This window comes from Pan paniscus, chromosome 16, assembly GCF_029289425.2.
Source record: "Pan paniscus chromosome 16, NHGRI_mPanPan1-v2.0_pri, whole genome shotgun sequence".
Lineage (NCBI taxonomy): Eukaryota > Metazoa > Chordata > Mammalia > Primates > Hominidae > Pan > Pan paniscus.
Genome location: NC_073265.2, coordinates 65,307,070 through 65,332,171, shown reverse-complemented (window position 1 = coordinate 65,332,171; position 25,102 = coordinate 65,307,070). Strand labels below are relative to the sequence as shown.

General features: G+C 43.9%; 1 protein-coding gene across 2 annotated transcripts in view; it reads right to left on the bottom strand.

Annotated features, from left to right (window-relative positions):
- The window catches only part of TMEM266 (transmembrane protein 266), a 148,474-nt gene that overhangs the window by 73,398 nt on the left and 49,974 nt on the right, over positions 1 to 25,102 (bottom strand). The window contains exon 2 of one of the 2 annotated variants that reach the window (XM_003818970.5): positions 609 to 742. In XM_003818970.5, coding sequence (XP_003819018.1) covers positions 609 to 646 — 38 coding nt within the window. In that variant the 5' untranslated portion in view covers positions 647 to 742. The remainder of the gene's footprint in view (positions 1 to 608; positions 743 to 25,102) is intronic. The other variant, XM_034939190.4, reaches the window with a different exon arrangement.

Here is a 25,102-nt window from a genome sequence, read left to right as displayed (position 1 = left end):
CATCCCAGCCAAGATCAGAGGAGCTGTCTAGCTGAGTACCCCAGACATGTGAGCAATAAACATTTTTTCTTGTATTCTACTAAGGTTCTATGGTTGGTTGTTACACAGCATTACTGTGTCAATAGATAACAGATTCATACTCCAGATGACAGAGCAGTCAGGCCCATATCTAGATAGGCCAGGACAGTGTGGTGTAATAGAATGAGTGCTGTTTTCATCTTAGTATTCATACCAACCAATGGCAAAACACAAAATAAGTGACCACCTTGCAGGTGCTTGGTAAGATTAAGTGATTGGTTCATATGGCGTCTCAGGTTTTGGGAAATGAAAGCAATTCTCCCTTAAGAATTCTGCCCTGGGTTTCATAAAGCCTGGTTTTAGAAACCCTCTCAGATTTCTAAGTTTCCTTGTGATTCCCATTTTGTTAATTCACCTTCAGCGCTTCCTAATCTTGTCTTGAGTCTTGCTTTTGAAAGGTTTCTCCATTTTCTGTGGCCTCCTGCTAAAGGAAATGTACGTAGTGGCTGCCTAAATTAGAAGATCTTCATCTTCTGGGAGATTTATAGCCACAGTTCTGGATCCAGAGAGCAGATCCCAGCATTACTTACTGTGGATTGGTCATGTTGAAAGATGGAGCCACAGCCATGGGTTTTCTTGGTGTTTAGTGGGGCTCAGCTGTCCTGAAGCCTGCTGTCAGCATTTCCAAGCGTGGGTTCTACAAGACACATACAAATATAGTGCCCTGAAAACAAAAATAGGAACTTATTACCTTCAGATGCCAAACCAAAGTCCTCCTAAGCTCATCTAAAAATGGGAGTCCTTAGAACTTTCTTCCATCTAGCACTTTTCTTCAAAGTAATGTTGAATAGATTCTTACGATTACCCTATGGAAGAGTAATAATAAGCATAGTTTCTCTTTTTTTAGATGAGGAAACAAGGCCAGAGTGACAAAATGACTTTTTTGTGTCACAGAGATGGTAGAAGAGCCAGGTTAGTGCCCAGGTTCTCTGACTTCTCATCCACAGTTCTTCCCACTAAACTGCTGTGCCCCCCAAAACAGCATCCCTTTATACTGCAGCTTTGAGAGGCTTCAAAATAAGGTTTGTCTAAAAAATCTCAAATGTTTTCCACGTATTTTTTCTCCCACTTCCCTTTCCCTTCCGGTAGTTCTGTCTTTTCGTGCAGGCTTTTCTTTTCTTCTCCTCTCAGCTCATTCCGAGAGCGGAGAGAAAGAATAGACCCTGGAGCTGGGCTGCCACAGTCAGAGCCTCACTCCCACTTACTAGCTCTGTGACCTGGAGTGAGCTACTTACACCCCCATCCTCAGTTTCCCCACCTGAAAAATGGGGATAATAACAGAACTAACTACATGAGGTCATGCCTGTAAGACACTAGCATAGCGCCTGACACTTAGTAAGTACTATATAAGTGTTGGATTTCATTATTATTATTTATTTTATTTATTTATTTTTTTAGATGGAGTTTCACTCTTGTCACCCAGGCTGCAGGGCAATGGCATGATATCAGCTCACTGCAACCTCGCCTCCTGGGTTAAAGCGATTCTCCTGCCTCAGCCTCCCAAAGTAGCTGGGGTTACAGGGATGCACCACCACGTCCAGCTAATGTTTTTGTATTTTTAGTAGAGACGGGGTTTCTCCATGTTGGTCAGGCTGGTCTCGAATTACTAACCTCAGGTGATCCGCCCACCTCAGCCTCCCAAAGTGCTGGGATTACAGGCGTGAGCCACCGCGCCCGGCCTGATTTATTTATTTATGTTTAGACAGGGTCTCACTCCGTCACCCAGGCTGGAGCACAGTGGTGCGATCTTGGCTCACTGCAGCCTTGACCTCCTGGGCTCAAGTGACCCTCCACCTAAGCCTCAGCTGGGATTACAGGCACGTACTACCACACTCAGCTAATTTTTTGGACTTTTGGTAGAGTCGGGGTTTTGCTATGTTGCCCAGGCTGGTCTCAAACTCCTGAGCTCAAGTGATCAACCTACCTCAGCCTCCCAAAGTGCTGGGATTACAGGTGTGAGCCACTGTGCCTGGCCAGTAATAATAATAATTACTATTATTATTATTTGAGAGACAGAGTCTCGCTCTATCTCCCAGGCTGGAGTGCAGTGGCGCAATTTTGGCTCACTGCAACCTCCACCTCCTGGGTTAAAGTGATTCTCATGCCTCAGTCTCCTGAGTAGCTGGGACTACAGGCATGCGCCACCACCTGGGCTAATTTTTGTGTTTTTAATAGAGATGGGGTTTCACCATGTTGGCCAGGCTGGTCTCGACCTCCTGACCTCAAGTGATCCGCCCGCCTTGGCCTCCCAAAGTGCTGGGATTACAGGCATGAGCCACTGTGCCCCGCCCATAATAATTATTTTTTTATAAATTAAAAGGGCATAGTCTGTTGAACCTGAGTATATTCCAACACATTTAGATGGCTGAATATAGTATTTCCTCTTAAAGACTGGATTGGTAGGCCAGGCGCGGTGGTTCACGCCTGTAATCCCAGGACTTTGGGAGGCTGAGGTGGGCGGATCATGAGGTCAGGAGATCAAGACCATCCTGGCTAACACGGTGAAGCCCTGTCTCTACTGAAAATACAAAAATATTAGCCAGGCATGGGGGCAGACGCCTGTAGTCCCAGCTACTCAGGAGGCTGAGGCAGGAGAATTGCTGGAACCCAAGAGGTGGAGCCTGCAGTGAGCCGAGATCGCGCCACTGCACTCCAGCCTAGGCGACAGAGCGAGACTCCATCTCAAAAAAAAAAAAATTGGATTGGTAAACAGCATATACTTTTCTATCAACCAGTGCTACAGTACCATCTAGAAGTCTTCTGGGAGACAGGGCAACCCAGCAGAAGATATGCAGACAAAATAACTCAGAACCCAGGTTCTTAAAGGAGCGAGGAAGTTCCTTTAAGCAATGTGTAATTAAGAAAAGAGAGTGCTCAAGTTAAAGAAACTTAAGGAAATCCTGGGAAAGTCTGAACTTAGAGCAACTGGAATTAACAGAGACAGAGAGCTCTCTAAAAGCAGAAGGGCAGCCAAGGAGGAAGCCACCAATCATATCCACACCAGATGTTTGTGGGGCAATAGAAGCAAGGGACAAAGGCTCAGAGCCAACACCAAGGAGAAATGGACAGATGTTTTGTAACCACATCTTACCAAGGGCTTCACCTTCCCTTAGTATTCCTTAGTAAGGAGGGTCTAAGCATGAAAAACAGAACTGTCCTCTATAGTATTTGGGATTTCATATCCATTTTATACTAAGTCTTATAAAATTCCATAACAGATTTAATCAGTATCAATCTTTTTATGTTCTCTTTATAAAACCTCAAGTTAATAAAGTCTTCTGAGACTAAGATTGATCACATAGAATGTCTAAACCCAACTGACAATGAAGTCAGAATTGAGATATCCATAAATGGGAAGCCAGGTGAGCAAGCCTTTTTTCCAGAATGGTGTTTTAACAACAAGTTGTATTTCCAAATGAGGTTTGTTTGTTTGTTTGAGACAGAGTTTCGCTCTTGTTGCCCAGGCTAGAGAGCAGTGAGCAGAGGCGTGATCTCAGCTCACTGCAACCTCCGCCTCCTGGGTTCATGCAATTCTCCTGCCTCAGCCTCCCAAGTAGCTGGGATTACAGGTACCTGCCACCACACCTGGCTAATTTTTGTGTTTTTAGGTTTCACCATGTTGGCCAGGTTGGTCTCGAACTCCTGATCTCAGGTAATCCACCCACCTCAGCCTCACAAAGTGCTGGGATTACAGGCATGAGACACCATGCCTAGCCCCAAATTAGTATTTTACATGCTACACAAGGTATTAGCCCTGTGGGGGATATAATGGGAAGGTCATTACTTTCATGGACCTTCCTGTCTCTCTGCGCAGGCAAATTTAAAAAATACAAAACTCCAAACTTTTTGCACATTTCTAGTAGTGGAGAACAAGTAAAAATTCACAAATCTATATTTATAAATAATAAACATTAATTACCACATTAATAGAGCCAATATAAAACATATACAAAAAAGAAGTGAAGATTATGAAAAATTTTTTTTAATTCAACTTTTTAGGAAGGAAAATTTCAAGTATATACAATTGTAGAGAATTGTATCATGGACCTCTAATTCCCCACCACCCAACATCAACGTTATCAACTCATGGGCAATCTTTTCTCTGTATCCCTGCCTGTCTCCACCACTCATGACTGTTTTGGAATAAATCCTAGATGCCGTTTCATTCACCTGTATTTCAATATGTAGTTCTAAGGATAACGAGGAGAAGGATTCCTTTTAAAAGAAGTAATCACAAAACTATCATCATCCCCCAGTCAACAATCTCTTCTTTGAGACACAGTTTCACTGTCACCCAGGCTGGAGTGCGCTGGCGCGATCTTGGCTCACTGCAACCCCTACATCCCGGTTCAAGCAATTCTTTTGCCTCAGCCTCCCAAGTAGCTGGGATTACAGGCGTGTGCCGCCATGCCCAGCTAATTTTTTTTATATTATTAGTAGAGACGGAGTTTCACCATGTTGGCCAGGCTGGTCTTAAACTCCCAACCTCAAGTGAGCCAACCGCCTCGGCCTCCCAAAGTGCTGGAATTACAGACATGAGACACTGCACCTGGCGTTTTTTTTTGTTGTTTTTTTTTTGACAGGGTCTCACTCTGTTGGCCAGACTGGAGTGCAGTGATACAATGGAAACTCACTACAGCCTTGAACTCCTGGGCTAAAAGTGATCCCCCCACCATCAGCCCCCAGAGTAGCTGAAAAGCACAAGCCACCACACCCGGCTAACTTTTGTATTTTTTGTAGAGAGGCGGTCTCAGTATGTTGCCCAGGCTGGTCTCGAACTCCTAGGCTCAAGCAATCTTCCCGCCTTGGCCTCCCAAAGTGCTGAAATCACCAGAGTGAGCCACCATGCCTGGCCAGGATTTTCTTTATATCATTAAATATCCAGGCATTGTTTACATTTCCCCCATTTGTCCTGTATATTTTTTTTTAAGGTTTGTTGAATCAGGAGCCAAAGAGGCCACACATTATGATTAATATGACTCTTAGGTCTCATTAAATCTACAGGTTTCCCCTTCCTCTACCTCATTTTTTCCCTTGCAATTAACTGGAAAAACTGAGTCATTTGTCTGACAAAGTTTCCCACAGTCTGGATTATGGTGATTATATTTCCTTAGCAGTTTTTTTGTTTTGTTTTTTGTTTATTTGTTTGTTTTGAGATGGAGTTTCACTCTTGTTGCCCAGAATGGAGTGCAATGGTGTGATCTTGGCTCACTGCAACCTCCACCTCCCGGGTTCAAGTTATTCTCCTGCCTCAGCCTCCTGAGTAGCTGGGATTACAGGCATGTACCACCACGCCCGGCTAATTTTGTATTTTTAGTAGAGATGGGGCTTTTCCATGTTGGCCAGGCTAGTCTCGAACCCCCTAACTCAGGTGATCCGCCTGCCTCAGCCTCCCAAAGTGCTGGGATTACACGTGTGAGCCAATGCACCTGGCCTCCTTAGCAGTTTTCTAACATGTTTCTCTGTCCCCTATGTTTCCTATGCATTTTAATTAGTTTATAGATTTTAATCAGATTCAGGTTCAATTTTTTTGCAAGATTTCATAGGTGGTGCCATAACTTCAGTAGGAGACACATATTGTCTTCTTGTCCCTCTTTTTATGATACTAACAGCCATTGATAATTGCTTCCTAGATCAATTAATTCATTAAGGTTTGCAAAAATGGTGATATTTTAATTTTGTTGTCCCTTTTTCATTGGTCAGCTTCTATTCAGACAGACTTTCCCTCCTCAGTTATTGGATTAGCCTAAGGTATGGTTTATATAAGCAAAGAAGGAAAATGCTTAACTTTCGCCCCTTTATTTGTTTTCAAAATAATGAATTAGCATCTTGGTATCTTCCAAAATGATCAATGAGGTGCTTATGGTTGTTTAAGCAGCTCCAGGGATTCATTCATTCACTCAGCATGGGTTGAGCGGAGGAGCAGATTCCCTGAAAAAGTGGCAGCAGTTTCCTGGAAAGGAGATATGGGAGAGGGGAAGAAACGACTGGCCTCTCTGGTACAAGGGCAAAGATGAGGGAGGAAAAGACGGTAAAATCATATTTAGATGGACAATAAGCAGGTGGCTTCAGCTGGAGGTTTTAATCCTTAACAAGCAGCACATTTTAGAAGGCAAAATTCCCTATGACGATGGGAACGCTGAGCCTGTTTGTTATTTAAAAATAATATTTCCCAAACAAAATAACCCTCAAAACACAAGCCTAGCACGAAGCAGGCGTAGTCTAGCACTCTAAAAATGAACATCCGAAGTGCCAACCTGCTGTTTCATAAACCTGGTAAAAGTGGAAGATAAAACCTGTTTGGGATTTATTGGGTGGGTGGGAAGGCTGCTTTTAAGACTTTAGTCAAATTCCAGTCTCTTCCACTTGTTGGTCATGAGTCTAGGTATTTACCCATATATGTGTTCCAGCGAGATCTGCCAAGTTCAACCTTCCTAAGCTAATATCCTTGGAATGTTAGGGCTGAAAAAGGCTGCTAAGATCAAGTAGTCAGTCCCCTAAAAAAAGGCAGAATTCAACTCACTTGTCCCCAGAGGACCCCAGGTCTGTTCATCACCTCTTACTTGAGTGACAGCCCCATGGCACACATGACCTGCTTTCATACCCATTTCAGCATTTCCCATGCCTGGTTTTACTCTGAATCACCTGGGGATCTTTGGGGAAACAGAAACTCATAGGTGCACTGCAGAAATGCTAAATCAGAACTCTGCAGGTGAAGTTTGAGAAGCTGTTTAAGTTTCCCAGGTGTTTCTGACATGCAGCCATTCCACTTGACCCTCTGTATCAGTGGTTCTCAAACGTTCTCATGTACCAGAATAATCACCTAAAGGGCTTATTAAAACCCAGCTTGCTGGCTCCGCCCATGAAATTTCTAATTTAGTATGTCTGGAGTGTTCGAAAATGTAAATTTCTAACAAATTCCCAGAGGATACTGATCTGCTGACCCACCGACCACACTCTGATCTACTGAATCAGAAAGTTTGCTCAAGGTAAAGTAGTTATTTTTATCCCTATTTTGCAAATGAAGTTAACTGGTTGCAAAGCTACTGTGTTGGAATTAGCAGAAGCTATGCTGACCAAGCTGAAGAACCAGAGATAGGGTGTATCAGTTAGAAATACTTTTGTTTGCAAACAACAGTATACCTAGCAGTGACTTAGGCAATGAAGACTTCAGGCCAGGTGTGGTGGATCATGCCTGTTATCCCAGCATTTTGGGGAGGCCGAGGTGGGTGGATCACTTGATATCAGGAGTAAGAGGCCAGCTTGGCCAACATGGCAAACCTCATCTCTACTAAAAATACAAAAATTAGCTGGGTGTGGTGGCTTGCACCTATAGTCTCAGCTGCTCTGGAGGTTCAAGTGGGAGAATTGCTTGAGACCGGGAGTTTGAGGCTGCAGTGAGCTATGATTGAGCCACTGCACTCCAGCGTGGGCAACAGACCAAGGCACTGTCTTAAATTAAAAAAAAAAAAAAAAGGACTAGAGGTAGATGATTCCAGAACTGGAGAAGTGGCACCCAAGCTCTTTTTTCCCCCGCATAGCTGAGGTATGACTGACAAATAAAATTGTATATATTTGAGACATAAACTGTAATGTTTTGATATATGTATACATTGTGAAATGATTACCACAATCAAGGTAATTAACATACCGATCACATCATATAATTACCTTTTTTGTTTGGTAGTAATGAGAATACTGGAGATTTCCTCTCTTAGCAAATTTAAGCATACAATATGTTGTTATTGACCATTATTAGTCACTATGGTGGTTATTATTAACCATTATTAGTCACAGACCTAATACATTAGGTCTCCAGCATGTATTCATTTTATAACTGAAGATTTATACCCTTTGACCATATCTTCTCTTCTCCCTCACCACCTGCCCCCCGCAACCCCTGGTAACTATCATTCTACTCTCTTGTTACTATGAGTTCAACTTTTTTTAAAAAAAAAAGATTCTACATATAGGCTGGGCACAGTGGCTCACGCCTGTAATCCCAGCACTTTGGGAGGCCCAGGCAGGTGGACTACCTGAGGTCAGGAGGTCGAGACCAGCCTGGCCAACATGGTGAAACCCCATCTCTACTAAAAATACAAAAATTAGCCGGGCATGGTGGGTGCCTGTAATCCCAGCTACTCAGGAGGCCGAGGCAGGAGAATTCCTTGAACTCGGGAGGTGGAGGATGCAGTGAGCCGAGATCGTGCCACTGCACTCCAGCCTGGGTGACAGAGTGAGACTCCGTCTAAAAAAAAAAAAAAATTCTAACTATAAGTGAGATCGTGCAGTATTTGTCTTTCTGTGACTGGCTTAGCATAATATTCTCAAGGTACATCCATCTTGTTGCAAGTGGTAATATTATTGAGCTCTTTTTAAAGGCTGAATAATATTCCACTATATATATATATATATATATATATATATATATGTCTGTGGGGGTGTGTGTGTGTACACACACATATTTGTCTATTGATGGACACTTAGGTTGCTTCCAAATCTTGGACATTGTGAATAGTGCTGCAATAAATATAAGAGTGCAGATATCTCTTCAAAATAGTGATTTCCTTTCCTTTGAAAGGAAAGGAAATCCCACTCAGCAGTGGGATTGCTGGATTATACGGTAGTTCTATTTTGAGTTTTTTGAGGAGCATCCATACTGTTTTCCATACTGGCTGTACCAATTTACATTCCTACCACAATACACAAGGTTCTCTTTTTTCCACATCTTTGCCAACACTTGTTATCTTTTGACTTTTGACTTTATAATAGTCATCCTAAAAGGTGTGAGGTGATATCTCACTGTGGTTTGGATTTGCACTCCCCTGATGATTGGTGATATTAAGCACCTTTTCATAAACCTGTTGGCCATTCGTGTGTCTCCTTTGGAGAAATGTTTATTCAGGACCTTTGCCATCCCCACCACCCCCCCAACTGCCTTTTTTTTTTTTTTTTTACATGGAGTCTCGTTCTGTCACCCAGGTTGGAGTGCAGTGGTGCCATCTCAGCTCACTGCAGCCTCTGCCTCCCGGGTTCCAGCAATTCTCCTGCCTCAGCCTCCCGGGTAGCTGGGATTACAGGCATGTGCCACCAGGCCTGGCTAATTTTTGTATTTTTAGTAGAGATGGGGTTTCGCCATGTTGGCCAGGCTTGTCTTGAACTCCTGACCTCAGGTGATCTGCCCACCTGGGCCTCCCAAAGTGCTGGGATTACAGGCGTGAGCCACCATGCCCAGCCCCATTTTTTTTTAACAGGGCTATTGAGTTGTATGGGTTCCTTATATATTATATATTGAGTTATATGGGTTCCTTATATATTATATATTGAGTTGTATGGGTTCCTTATATATTATATATTAAGTTGTATGGGTTCCTTATATATTATATATTGAGTTGTATGGGTTTCTTATATATATTGGATTTTAACTCCTTATCTGATAACTCCTTATCAGATATATTGCTAAAACATACTTCCTCCCATTCAGTAGGTTGCCTTTTCATTTTGTTGTTTCCTTTGATGTGCAGAAACTTTTTTATTTGACGTCATTCCTGCTTGTTTATTTTTACTTTTGTTGCCTGAGGTTTTGCCTCCAAAATATCAATGCCAAGACCAATGTCAAGCAGCTTTCGCCACATGTTTTCCTCTAGGGGTTTGGATTTTTATGTATGGTGCAAGATAAGCGTTCAGATTAATTTTTTAATGTAAATATCCAGTTTTCCCAGTTTTTCTATTAAAGAGACTATCCTTTTCCCATTGTGTATTTTTGGCACTTTTGTCCAATTAGTTGACCATAAAGGCATGGGTTTATTTCTGGACTCTTTGTTCTGTTCCATTGGTCAGCCTGTTTTTATGCCAGGACCATGTGGTTTTGATTACAATAGCTTTGTAATATAGCTTAAATCAGAAAGTGTGCTGCCTCTGGCTTTTTTCTTCTTGCTCAAAACTGCTTTAGCTATCTGGGGTCTTTTGTGGTTCCATACAAATTTTAGGAATTTTTTTTTTTTCTGTGAAAAGTGCCATTGGAATTTTTGTTTGTTTAGAGAGAGTCTCACTCCATCATCAAGGCTGGAGTACAGCAGCACAATCATAGCTCACTGTAGCCTGAAACACGTGGGCTCAAGTCATCCTTCTACCTCAGCCTTCAGAGTAGCTGGGACAACAGGCACACACTATTATGCTTGGATAATTTTGAATTTTTTTTAGAGTTGGGGGTCTTGCTATGTTGCCTAGGCTGGTCTGGAACCCCTGGGCTCAAGCAATTCTCCTGCCTAAGACTCCCAAATAGCTTGGATTACAGGTTCAAGACACTGCACCCAACTCACTATTGGAATTTTGATAGGAATTGTATTGAACCTATAGATTGCTTTGGGCAGTATGGACATTTCAATAATATGAATTATTCCAATCTATGAACATAGGATATCGTTCTACTTATTTGTGCATTCTACAATTTCTTTCAACAATGTTTTCTAGTTTTCAGTGTACAGAGAACCCAAGGTCTTCTCATCCTTCCATGCCCCTGTCTTGTGTCTGTGATAGATTCCTTATGCTTGTTTCCTTGTGGTTGCAGAATGGCTGCTACAGCTCCAGCTTGCACATCCTCACACCAACTCCCAAACAAGAAGAAAGAATCAAAGGCTTTCTCTTTACAAGGCTTTGATCTTTTATTCAGGAGGCATCTTTCTAAGCTCTCCAGACAACATTTCCTGATGTCTCCCTGGGCAGAGCTAGGACAGGGCTGCAAAGGAGCCTGGGCCAATAGGCAGCTGGCCAAGGGGGTTAGGGGTGCTATGTGAGCCTAGTCCAGTCAAGATTCATCCCTTGGGATGGGACACGGTGGCTCACGCCTGTAATCCCACCACTTTGGGAGGCTGAGGTGGGCAGATCACCTGAGGTTAGAAGTTTGAGACCAGCCTGGCCAACATGGTGAAACCCCGTCTCTACTAAAAATACAAAAATTAGTCAGGCGTGATGGCACACGCCTGTAATCCCAGCTACTCAGGAGGCTGAGACAGGAGACTCACTTGAAACCAGGAGGTGGAGGTTGCAGTGGCAGTGAGCCAAGATCACGCCACTGCACTCCAGCCTGGGTGACAGAGCAAGACTCCATCTCAAAAAAAAAAAAAGATTCATCCCTTGGGGATAGGCATATTGTTTCCATAAACATAATCTCGGTTGTCTTAGCAAGGAAGAAGCAGGGAGGGACTAAGGCATAGGTAACTAATTGTATGCTAGACCAGGTTTGGACACTTCTGATGTGGTTCTGAGGCTCAGCTGAGATAAGCTTTCTGGGTCCCTAAACAAGACTGGCCAAATGTTGGTGAGTGGCTGGCAGCATGTGCTCTCACAAAACCTTGGGGTTCTTTTACGTGGAGATAGCATTGCATGCATGTGAGGTTCAGTTCTAACATCATAAAGCCTGCTTTAGAATCTGCTCCTAGGGGGAAGCCACTGAGCTCTGGCATGTTTCATGGACATCATGTTCCACACCCCCAGGAGGAGAAGGTTGTATTTCTTGTGCTTGATGAGAAAGGTTTCTGTACAACAGATGCTGGTCCTCCTTGTTGTTACCTTGACCCCCTAATATTTTACTCCATTAACAAGGAGCTAAAATGAAGAAAATCAATCACACACCTGAGCATTCTCCCACTCCAATCTCCAGTCTATTGCAAAATTATTAGCTGCAAATCTGCTAAATGAATGGGCAGAGAGCCCACAGTGGCTTTCATCTCTAGGTGAGCCGAGGTCTCTTGTGGACCCCTTTAACTTTCTATTGTTTGCTCTTTTTCACTTACTTAGTGATGTAGTCTGTCAATTACTACTGGTCTCATGCAGCATGGGAAACACAAAACAAGATTACACAAAATCAAACCATCCATCATTACTCAGTTACTCTTTTCAGAAAGCCAAAAGGACAATTATCGTAATTCTTCCCTTCCCCTCAATATCTTTTTTCCACTTTAGAGCTTCCCTAACAAACACTTCTGTAAGTGACCCCACTGAGACAAAGGATCCACTGGCTCCTCGCCCCTGGATGGCCTAGGCTGAAAATAATACCACCCAGCAAGCAATCCTCAGCCCCAGCCTGATGTCATTTTCCCTCCAGAATTCTGCAGAGTTTCTGGAGAACTAAAATATCTATGATTTTGAGAACCACCAACAATGAGCTAGGGCTGCAGCGGCTGTCCCAGTATCTCTAACCCTCCCTTCAATCAAGCAAATCTTAAGTATAAATGCCACCTTTCAAACACTTTGCAAATTTCCAAATTAATCTTTTGCTTTACATGCTATTAACTAAAATATGTTAGGAACCCGGATATAATTAACTTTGCCATTGAATACTACATGGCACCAGGCAAGTAACTATTCTTTGGTAAATGGAGGGAAAAAGTCCTCTTTCTTCAATACTTTTCATACTACATATGGTAAGATTGTAAAAAAAATCCCATTTTTTACCTGCATTGTATCAATGCCCTGTTTGTCATGTAATTTTTCATTACCCTTTTACCTGGTGGTTGGCCTTGGCCATTTGGTTGACCAAGCAAATCCACTTGCTTTGTCCAAATAGATTGTAAGCAAACATGAAAGCTCTCACATGATTGGGCCTGCCCTCTCTTGCACCTTTCCCATCATCATGACAGCATACTCAGGCTGGCCTGCTAGAGGATGGTCATTGCCCCAGTCACCTCAACTAAGGCCAGCCAACAGCTGCCCTCCAGGCATGTGTGAGAGAGGCTCAGCCAAGACCAGAAGAGCCACCCAGCTGTGCCTAGCCTAAATCACTGACCCACAGACTCATGATCTAAATAAAGGGCTTTTTGGTTTGTTTCTCAATTCATTCTTCAGTCACTTATTAGCATCTTCTATGTTCCAGGAACTATACTAAACATTGAGGTTATCAAGATAAATGAGACATGATCACAGCACTCAAAAACTCATGGGGTAGTAGTAGAGACAGATGCATAGATAGACATTTATATCAAAGAAGTGAGAATAGTGAAAGACTATCAAGGAGTGTTTTGAGAGCTGTACACTTCTGTAACTAATGATTAACTAATGATTCCTCACGCTGGCAGGCACAATCTCCTTCCTTGCTTCAGCCACCTGTTAAAGGTTTGTTTTGGCTGGGTGTGGTGGCTCATGCCTGTAATCCCAGCACTTTGGGAGGCCGAGGCAGGCGGATCACTTAAGGTCAGGAGTTTGAGACCAGCCTGACCAACATGGTGAAACCCCATCTCTACTAAAAATACAAAAATTATCTGGGCATGGTGGTGAGTGCCTGTAGTCCCAGCTACTCAGGAGGCTGAGGCAGGAGAATCACTTGAACCTGGGAGGCAGAGGTTGCAGTGAGCTGATATCGTACTACTGCACTCCAGCCTGGGTGACAGAGTGAGACTCCATCTCAAAGAAATGAAAAAAAAAGAACACCAAGAAAGGCTTGTTTTGTTAAGCCCACCAAGTTTTTAGGGTGGTTTGTTGTATGAGATTATTGTGGCAATAGAGCACTCATACATTATAGACAATTGTCCACTGCAACACATAAAATAATACATTTTACATCACATATATTGGTATATATATCTTTGTATTATATATATATTAATACATAAAAGTTACACCTCTCTGCAGCTTCCACCTTAATCTTTCACCTTCCTTGCTCCATCCTCTCTTGAGGTCCCTATGTCAATACCCAGGCATAGAAATCCTTGCTCAGAATTAAGCAAGCATATACTCTTATTTATAGGCTGATATTTGTGGGTTTGTGTTGAACAAAATAAAATCAACCCTGCAATTTGCTTTTATCACTCAGCAGTATATATGGACATCCCTTCCAGTTAGTGAAGATTTATATATTTTCTAATTTCCTTTTTCAGATATATACACACATGCATATATACAGCTTTATATAAATTGATTATCATGAAATTCATGTTTTAGTGGAGTCTGTTTTTCTATTTTTCTTGCTTCCCCCACATTACCTGCCTCATGTTGTACTCCCTTAATATACATATGCATGCAAAAACATATACCAATGTTAATCTGTGTGTATCTTTCCTTATCTTTTTTTTTTTTTTTTTTTTTTGAGATAGTCTTGCTCTGTCACCCAGGCTGGAGTGCAGCGGTGTGATCTTGGCTCACTGCAGCCTTCGCCTCTCAGGTTCAAGCAATTCTCCTGCCTCAGCCTCCTGAGTAGCTGGGACCACAGGGGCATGCTACCACGTCCAGATAATTTTTGTATTTTTAGTAGAGATGGGGTTTCACCATGTTGCCCAGGCTGGTCTCTAACTCCTGACCTCAAGTGATCCACCTGTCTCGGCCTCCTATAGTGCTGGGATTATGGGCGTGAGCCACCGCACCCGGCCTATCTTTCCTTACTTTTCTTTGTGCTTATATAATTATGTACAAAAATAGTTCATTATATATTTTTAATACATATTATTCACACTTATCTGCTTTTTGCTTTTTCCATTTGACAATATCTTGCAGAAATCCCCCTCCCCCAAGTCAGGTAGTAAAACTCTAATTCATTCTTTTATTAGTGGCTGTATAATATATTCCATGGTGTGAATGATCCATAATTTAGTTAAAAATTGCCCCATTTATACGGTTTTAGATTTTTTTTTTTTGGCCACCGTGAAAAGTGCTATTAGAAACATTCTTGTACACATTTCATTATATACTGGTATTTTCATTTGCATGGAATAGATTCCCAGTAGTGACATTACTGGGCTAAAGAGAATGTATTTTAAATTTTAATAGTTAAAATGAAATTGCTTTCTAAAGGGCTTTAACAATTCACACTTCACAGCAAAGTAGGAAAGCTCCCTTTTGAGGGGAGAATCTTAATCACAAGCTCTGAAGGGTGGCTGTGGACTATTTAAGTTCAAATACTTGCTTAATTATACCCTCTTCCCCACAGAGCACTGTAGTAAAAATCTGAAAAATGGAGGACAATGGCAAAAGCAAAAATAGTAACAGATATCCTTACACAAAAGAAAATATGTAGCCAGTTTGGGAACTATCCCCATCACAATATTTCTTTTTCTTCTTTTTTTAATCAATTTTTTTTTTTTGAGACCAAGTCTTGCTGTATTGCCCAGGCTGGAGTGCTGTGGCACGATCTCGGCTCACTGAAGCCTCCACCTCCTGGGTTCAAGCAATTCTCCTGCCTCAGCCTCCTGAGTAGTTGGGACTACAGGGGCTCGCCACCATACCTGGCTAATTTTTGTATTTTTAGTAGAGATGGGGCTTTACCATGTTGGCCAGGCTGGTCTTCAACTCCTGATCTCAAGTGATCCGCCCACCTCAGCCTCCTAAAGTGCTGGGATGACAGGCCTGAGCCACTGCGCCCGGCTCCCGTCACAATATTTCTATGAATTGTTTCAGCAACAGCTAGTCCCCCTGAGACCCTATTTTCTTTTCTTTTCTTTCTTTTTTTTTTTTTTTTGCCATAAACCCTAACCCCCTAAACTAAACCAATAGTATAACCTTGAGATTAAACCTTGGGTTTCCTTGTGTGTCCTTCCCCTCCCAACACTCCAGGACTTATAAGCTGGCAAGTAGAGTGGGTACAAATATGGCAGGCTTAAATCTGATAGCGTTCCTGACCAAGTAGATAAAAATCATTAGCAAAGGAGAAGAATTTTAGGAAGAGTCATTCGCTTTTAATGACTAGTATATCAATATATAGGCTAGTGCCCCACATAGTACTAGAAACTCTGGGAAGATGGCACCAGGATTTCCTGGATTTGCCCCTCCGGTGTAGCGCTTTCCTGTCCTCATTCCCAGGGAAGTCAGTCTCCCCTCATAGATCACAGGTCTGTGCATGATGACGAGGGTTAAAGTGTTGGCAGTGCTTCATTTGAATACCAGTGGCACAACGCCCCTTGGCACCAGGTAGGGCCTGCTTTAAGCTAGGAGTTGAGGAAGTGCCACTCACTAACACCTCTCTCTGAAGAACCCATGTCTTCATGGAAGGCTCCCCACTCGGAGCTGTCCCCCTGCATGATGCTACTACATGATGACACTCTACGTAAATCTCCTGGGATGCCGGAAGGATCTTCCTTTCTTCTAACCAACATCATTTCTTCCAAAAGGGTAGAAACTGGAGGGAAAGCAAACCAAGGTCTCTACATCACTGATGGCCATTTTATTGGTTAGGACTCCTTAGGTAATGGGCATTTACAGAGATCCTAGAAAGTGCAGAGCTCAGGGCTGGGCACTAAGAGGCAAAGCAGTCTAAGGCAACCCTTGCCCTCAAGTTTCCTTCCTTTAGTTTTTGAGACAGAGCCTCGCTCTGACGCCCAGGCTGGAGTGCAGTGGTGCAATCTCAGCTCACTGCAATCTCTGCCTCCCAGGTTCAAGTGATTCTCCTGCCTCAGCCTCCCGAGTTGCTGGGACTACAGGTGCCCACCAGGCCCAGCTAATTTTTGTGTTTTTAGTAGAGACGGGGTTTCACCATGTTGGACAGGCTGGTCTCAAACTCCTGACTGCAAGTGATCCACCTGCCTCGGCTTCCCAAAGTGCTGGGATTCCAGGCATGAACCACCACACCCGGCCTCAAGTTTTCAATCTCATTAGAATGGAGGGCCCAAGGCAGTATGATGTAAATAATGACTGAAGATGATATGTGCTGAAGGCCAGCTGAGTGGCTCAGTGAAGATGGGACAAGATTAAGCCAGGAGGAGGTCAGTGTGGGCCGCACAATCAAAAAGGCTGTGGATCTTCCCAGGGGTGCAGTAACCTGGCCTTACTTTGAACCATGTATCCGGTCAGTGGCAAGGGTCATAAAAGAGCATTAGCTTTCTGGCCTTGAGGCCAATGGTATCTGCCAGTGGCTCCAGCTGCAGCAGGCCTGAGAACCACCTGAAGAGCATGTTTAAAATGCAGATTCCTGGGCCATCCTAGAGATTCTGAGCAAGGAGATCAGGAACCTGTGTTTCCACCTGAGAATCACTGGCCTAAGTAAGTGTCCCACCTGAAATCACCTCTACTTTCATGTCCCTCCTTCAAGGACCACAATCAAGTTCTCTTTAATTTTACAAACACCTCCAGGCCTCAGTTCGTTCCAGTCTCCTCTCCTTCTGCTGACCCTCCTGTGGACCCACTGCCATTCCCAGCTTGTCTCCTCTCACAAAATCCTTCTCCACCTCCAGAAGTTCCTAGCCCTGAGTCTATTCCTAGAGCTTCAGTGGTCCTTTCTTATCTCCCTTCAATTCAAAGCAAACGGCAGATATATTCTCATCACGGCTTGCGTTCAGGGTCAGGAAACATAATAAAACCACTCTAAGACCCAAACTGATCCAAACACCGGCTTGGGCTCTCTTAATAAGCAACCCAGGCTATGTGGGAGGTGGGTGTGGAGATGGTCCCAGACTGGGCAGCTGTAAAACTGGGCCAATCTCTTAGTCGGAGCCCAGTTTTGCCACGTGTAAATAAAGACAAAATGACTGACCACCTCAGGCACTGCCGTAGTGTTACATTTGATGCTGGTATACATGGTGGTACGGCACGTGATGACCTTGTCTCTGAGAAGCCATCAGTATAAGGTAAAAAGTCGATTTAATAACAGCTTGTCAATGAAAAAAAAATGTACACACTGTCAAATTTATGCATCAAGTGTAAGACCCTGATGGATTCGGCTGGGTGTGCTGGCTCACACCTGTAATCCCAGCACTTCGGGAGGCCGAGGCAGGCAGATCATCTGAGGTTGGGAGTTTGAGACCAGCCTGACCAACACGAAGAAATGCCGTCTCTACTAAAAATACAAAATTAGCCCAGCGTGGTGGCACATGCCTGTAATCCCAGCTATTCAGGAGGCTGAGGCAGGAGAATCGCTGGAACCCGGGAGGTGGAGGTTGCAGTGAGCCGAGATCATGCCACTGCACTCCAGCCTGGGCAACAAGAGCGAAACTCCATCTCAAAAAAAAAAAAAAAAAAAAGAAGATATGCTTTACTGTTTGTAAATTATACTTCAAACAAAATGGCTGATTTTTAAAAATAGATGAGGATGTGCTATTTTCATTAACGTGAAAAGTTGTCTGTAACGTAATAGGAAATAAACAAGCAGGTTACAGGATGACATATGTTTGACAATCCCTATGTACAGAAAATATATGTGAGACAGGATCTGGAATGAGACTTTTCCTGTTGTCCTAGAGTTTTGCAGATGCCCTAAAGATAAGGACAAAGGTGATAAGAGCTCACACTTGCTAAAGTGAGATGCCAGATCATCTCTATTTGGAACACACTCATGATGGTCAAGGTGGTCCGCAACCCCCACTCCAGATGGGTGCAGGAGAGAACACTAGAGATTCATTAGTGAGAAGAGGGAGGGGAGTGAAGAGGAGGAGAGGGGGAGGGACAGGATGGTGTCTCTGAAGGGGATTCCTAGGAGTAAAGAATGTGAGCATTTCCCTTCCCTGAGGATGAGGGAGGGGTGCATACCTTTTCCCTTGAGCTAGGTGAGAACCAAGAGAGCCACCGCGAGGCTGCGTGCAGTATGGGAGTCTGGCATCTGCCTCTGGGTAAGCTACGGAGCCTTATCGGCCCAGCAAACTACCAGACTGCGGAGGAACAGGGAGCAGGATCTTAGACAAGCTTCGTGTGTCTCTCCCAGAGCTTGGAGACATGTGTAAGTAGAGGAACCCATGCCAGGCTCCCAGGCTGGCTGGCACAGTGGGCGATGGCAGGGCGAGGAGAGAGGGCCACAGTGGGTGCAGGCTGCCCGTAACCGTGAGGCTAAGCAAGGATGTGGTGCTAGTTCTTAGTGAAAACTCAACTCGTTAATTTAAACAGAGTATAAATTTTTAAAGAACACTGAATGTGGGGGGCGGGGCAGGGGAGCGAGAAAGCCAGGCATAGAAAGTCAGCAACACCGAGCATCTGCTGAGCACTGCTCCAGTAAAAACATCACTGTTGTCACTGCCTCACACCAACATCTCCCTCCAAATCTGAGGGCACACAGCTTCATCTGGTTGGCAGAGGTCACATAGCTGCATCCTGGCTGCACATGGGTAGATGGACTAAATGTGGGAATTTCCCCAAATATAGAAGGGATACATATTGAATGATGCAGGATGGCCACAAATATGAAAAGCGCCCTGTCTAGTTAGGACTTCCTACAGGCCAAGTGAATAACTGGGCATATTGACAGGTCCCCACCCAAGAAGGTGGCCTCCCGGGGCCAGGGGAATCCCGGGGACACAGTGCCAAAAGTGAGAACTGAAGGCAGCCCCAAGAAGTTAGGTAGAATGTCCAGTGGAATGGGGCATGCAACCCCCTCCCCAGGGGCATTGGGAGTGGCCAGGACGCAGGTCGTGGGTTTCTAGGGAACTTAAAAAAGCACATTTCAGGAGCCAGAGAGCAGAGAGCGTGGGGCCAGAGCAGAAGAGCTGGTCTGCCAGTGGGATGAGAGACCAAAGTTTTGATTTAGGTGGGATGTTTTAACATCCGAAAATGAACCTAAGTCCTGAAAATGACTAGAAAAGCTAAGACATCTTCCCACGTTCACATCAGGTGATGGGAAAGTGAAGGAAACAATACGTTGGAAGAAAGCAGCAATTTGACGGTTCCCTATCATTTCCCAATCGTCTAAAAGGTCTGGATGGCTAGATCCTAGGTAATTAGCAGCAGTTAAAATTAGGGAGGTGGCGTTCTTGAGGGGAGCTCTCAGTAGTTTTTATGAGCATGCTTTATTTTAAAAAGACAAGGGATATTTCTTTTTTAAAAAAAATAGAGGTGAGGTCTCACTATGTTGCCCAGGCTGGTCTCAAACTCCTGGGCTCAAGCAATCTTCCTGCCTTGGTTTCCCAAAGTGCTGGGATTATGGGCGTGAGCCACTGTGCCTGGCCAACAAGGGATATTTCTATTAACAAATCTAGACATGATGAACCTTGAACACATTATGGCAAGTGAAAGCCAGACACAAAAGGCCACATATTGTGTGATTCCATTTATGAGAAATAGAATGGATAAAAAAGCAGATTAGTGGTTGACAGGGACTGGTGGGAGAGAGTGACTTTAATGGGGTTTCCTTGTGGGGTGACGAAAATGTTTCAGAACTAAATAGTAGTAATGATCGCACAACACTGTGGATGCCCTAAATGTCATAACAGTAAATTTCATGTACGTTTTACCACAATTTAAAAAAACAGAAGACAAAAAACTATAAAAAATCTAGATGTATTGGCAAGGAAAGATGTCCATTATACAGTAATTTGAAAAAGTAGGTTCTAAAAGTATGTTACCTTTTATAAAAGCAAAACAAAACAATATAGTGTGATGTATATAGAAAGATATCTGAGTTTTTTGTTTTTGTTTTTGAGACAGGGTCTCACTCTATCACCGAGGCTGAAGTGCAGTGTGCAATCTTGGCTCACTGCAGCCTCCACCTCCCAGCTCAAGTGATCCTCCTGCCTCAGCCTCCCGAGTAGGTAGAACCTCAGGCGTGTACCACAACACCCAGCTAATTTTTGTACTTTTTGTAGAGATGGGGTTTTGCCATGTTTCCCAGGCTGGTCTTGAACTCCTGAGCTCAGGCCATCCACCTGCCTTGGCCTCCCAAAGTGCTGGGATTATAGGCATGCGCCACTGTGCCTGGCCTATAGAAAGATATCTGAAAGGACAGACACACCCTGAGTGTCAACAGTAGTTATTTAATGGATGGTGGGATTACAACTATTTATATCTTTCTATACTGTCTAATTTTCCTTTATAATGAACTACAACTATTTTTAATTAAAAATGTAGATAAGGTAAAAATTGTTAAGTACCTAAGAGAAGTACTGATAAAGGGCCATGGGAGTGCAGAGGCAGAAGAGACAGCTTCCAACTGTCTGGGTCCTTGTAACTGCCTTGAAGTAGCCTCCTGATGGGTGTTCTTACCACTGGGCATCTTGCTTCAGGCACATCCTTTTCTTTTTCTTTCTTTTTTTTTTTTTTTTGAGTCGGAGTCTCGCTCTGTCGCCCAGGCTGGAGTGCAGTGGCACGATCTCAGCTCACCGCACGCTCCGCCTCCCGGGTTCATGCCATTCTCCTGCCTCAGCCTCCCGTGTAGCTGGGACTACAGGCAGCCGCCACCGCGTCCGGCTCATTTTTTGTATTTTTAGTAGAGACGGGGTTTCATCGTGTTAGCTAGGATGGTTTCGATCTCCTGACCTTGTGATCTGCCCGCCTCAGCCTCCCAAAGTGCTGGGATTACAGGCGTGAGCCACCGCGCCCGGTGCTTCAGGCACATCCTATACGCTGCCACCTGGTGACTCTTCTGAAGCGCAGTGTGATCTGCTCATTCCCTGACTCAAACACGCAGAGGTGCCTACTGCTTACTGAACACGCTCTCAATTCCTTGGCCAGGAATTCAGAGCCTTCCACCATCTGGCCCCAGCCTTTTAAGCCATTCCTTATCCTTCTCTACACTGTGCTCCAGCCACCTATCTGTTCCTAGTGCATGTGCACCCACAATTATTCACCTCTCTGCCTCTGCTTATGGAATTCTCTCTGCTTGGAACATCTTTCTTTCTTTCTTTCATTTTTTATTTTTGAGACGGAGTCTCGCTCTGTCACCAGGCTGGAGTGCAGTGGTGTGATCTCGGCTCACTGCAATCTCCGCCTCCCAGGTTCAAGCGATTCTCCTGCCCCAGCCTCCCGAGTAGCTGGGACTACAGGCGCCTGCTACCACACCCGGCTAATTTTTGTATCTTTAATAGAGACGGGGTGTCACCATGTTGGCTAGGATGGTCTTGATCTCTTGACCTCGTGATCCGCCTGCCTCGGGCTCCCAAAGTGCTGGGATTACAGGCGTGAGCCACCGCGCCTGGCCCAGAACATATTTCATAGGAGTGGGTAGGAGTCTCACTCCTACCTGGCCCTCCAATCCAAACTTTCAGAACTGGTGTCACTGCTTCCACTTGAGGCCAGTGGGGAGGGGCTGGATTTCCTCTCTCTCTTGCCCACTTCAACTGTACCTCTCCCAGACTATGAATCATAGTTTACCTTGTGTTATAGTGGTTTATGCTCACATACCATCTACTCTAGACTGTAAGCTCCCTAAGGTCAGGGCTCATAATCAGCAAATTAAGAAAGAAATCTCTCAGGCACATTTTTATCTGCCAAATTTAGTTCAGTGGCTTTTCAAAGGCAGAAAAATAATGCAAGGCCCTCGGATGGCCCCATGAGTGTGCTTCCTGCATTCAAAAAGTCTCAATAATCCATCAGACTCAAAGGACAGCTCTCGACAAGTCAATGCTGTGCTGGGGACAGCTGGGTGGAAGTGCCATCCGCAGCAGATGTGCAAGGTCATCTTTGTGCCTAAGGAGAAACGTGGCTGAGCAATCGTCCAGCAACTGATCTTCTCTTGGAATAATTTGGTAGCACATTACAAAAATTAATAGACTTTATTTTTTATGGAAACTTTAAGTTCATAGAAAAATTAAGCAGAAAGTACAAAGCATTACCATAGATACCCTTCCCCAGACTCTACAGTTTCCCCTATTTTTAACATGTTGCATTTGTTTGTTAAAACTGATGAACCAATATTGATACATTATTATTAATTAAAGTCCATAGTTTATATTAGGGGTCACTCTTTGTGTTGTTTACTTTTATGAGTTTTGACAGATCCATAATGTCACATGTTCACCATTAGAGTATCATACAGAACAGTAGAGCTATAGTCCTAAATAGCCCCTGTGCTCCACCTATTCATTCCTCCCTCCCTCCTCCTGAATACCTGGCAATCTCTGACCTTTTTTTCTGTCTCTGTAGCTTTGCCTTTTTCAGAAGGTCAAATAGGTGGAATCATACAGTATGCAGCCTTCTAAGATTGGCTTCTTTCACTTAAAATGAAAAAGAGGCATTTAAGGTTTCTCTATATCACTTCATGGCTTGATGGCTCATGTCTTTTTATTCCTGATCAATATTGCATTATATGGATGTATTACAGTTTGTTTACCCATTCATCTATGGAAGAACATGTTGGTTACTTCCAGTGTTTGGCAATTATGAATAAAGCTGCTATAAACATCAGGTGCAGGATTTTGTACAGTCATCAATTTCAACTCATTTGGGTAAATACCAAGGAGTGTAATTACTAGCTCATATGGTAACAGTATGTTCAGATTTGTAAGAAACTGCCGAAGTGTTGGCCGGGCATGGTGGCGCATGCCTGTAATCCCAGCACTTTGGGAGGCTGAGGCGGGTGGATCACCTGAGGTCAGGAGTTAGAGACCAGCCTGCCCAACATGGGGAAACCCCATCTCTACTAAAAATACAAAAATTAGCTGGGCGTGGTGGCAGTCGCCTGTAATCCCAGCTACTTGGGAGGCTGAGGCTGAGGCAGGAGAATCGCTTTATTGTGCTAAGAACATTTAGGATCTATTGGCTTAGAATAGTGTTTACTAGAGGCGAGCAAAGATAAGCGGGAGAGGGTAGCCAAAGGTTGGCTAACAGGTTAACAGACACAAGAGTATATGGCTGGGCCGGGTACAGTGGCTCATGCCTGTAATCCCAGCACTTTGGAAGGCCAAGGTGGATCACTGAGGTCAGGAGTTCAAGACCAGCCTGACCAACATGGTGAAATCCTGTCTCTGCTAAAAATACAAAAATTAGCTGGGCATTGTGGCACACACCTGTAATCCCAGCTACTCAAGAGGCTGAGACAGGAGAATCGCTTGAACCCAGGAGGCAGAGGTTGCAGTGAGCCGAGACCATGCCATTGCACTCCAGCCTGGGCAACAAAAGCGAAACTCCACCTCAAAAAAAGAAAGAAACTGCAAAAGTGTGTCTTCCAAAGTGGCTGTTCCATTTTGCATTCCCATCAGCAGTGAATGAGAGTTCCTGTTGCTCCACATCCTCACCAGCATCTGGTGGTGTTGGTGCTCTGGATTTTAACCATTCTAACAGGGGTGTAATAGTATCCCATTGTTGTTTTAATTTGCATTTCCTTGTTGATACAATGCTGAAGATCTTTTCATATGCTTATTTGACATCTGTATATTTTCCTTGGTGAAGTGTCTATTCAGATTTTTTGCTCACTTTTTAATTGGACTATTGGTTTTATTGTTGAGTTTTAGGAATTCCTTATATATTTTGGACATAATTCCTTTATCAGACGTGTGTTTTGCAAATATTTTCTCCCAGACTGTGGCTTGTCGTTTCATCATATTCTTTTTCTACCTTTGGGAAAATAAGTACCACAGCAGACAGATACACCTGGGTGATCTTTGACCTCCAGCACCTACTGGGCAACCCTGTTTGGCAGTCCATGTCTATGGGCTTGACTTGGCTTTGTGTCTGCTCTGAACAGAACCCAACTTACTAACATCTAAAGCAGGGGTGTCCAATCTTTTGGCTTCCCTAGGCCACACATAAAATACACTAACGTTAAAGATAGCCGATGAGCTTAAGAAAAAAATCACAAAAAAGTCTCATAATGTTTTAAGAAAGTCTATGAATTTGTGTTGTGCCGCATTCAAAGCTGTCCTGGGCTGCATGTGGCCCATGGGCCATGGGTTGGACAAGCTTGATCTAAAGAAAAACTGACTTTTGGCATGGTGCGGTGGCTTACGCCTGTAATCCCAGCACTTTGGGAGGCCGAGGCGGGTGGATCACAAAGTCAGGAGTTCAAGACCAGCCTGGCCAACATGGTGAAACCCCATCTCTACTAAAGATACAAAAAAAAAATTAGCCAGGTGTGGTGGCGTGCATCTGTAATCCCAGCTTCTCGAGAGGCTGAGGCAGGAGAATCGCTTGAACCCAGGAGGCAGAGATTGCAGTGAACTGAGATCGCGCCATTGCACTCCAGCCTGGGCGACAGGGTGAGACTCCATCTCAAAAAAAAAGAAAAGAAAAGAAAAATCGACTTTTAACTCAAATAGAAAAACCTGGCCAGGCATGGCGGCTCACACCTATAATCCCAGCACTTTAGGAGGGCAAGGCAGGAAGATAGCTTGAGGCCAAGAGTTCAAGACCAGCCTCGGCAAAACAGTGAAACCTTGTCTCCACAAAAATTTAAAAAATTAGCCAG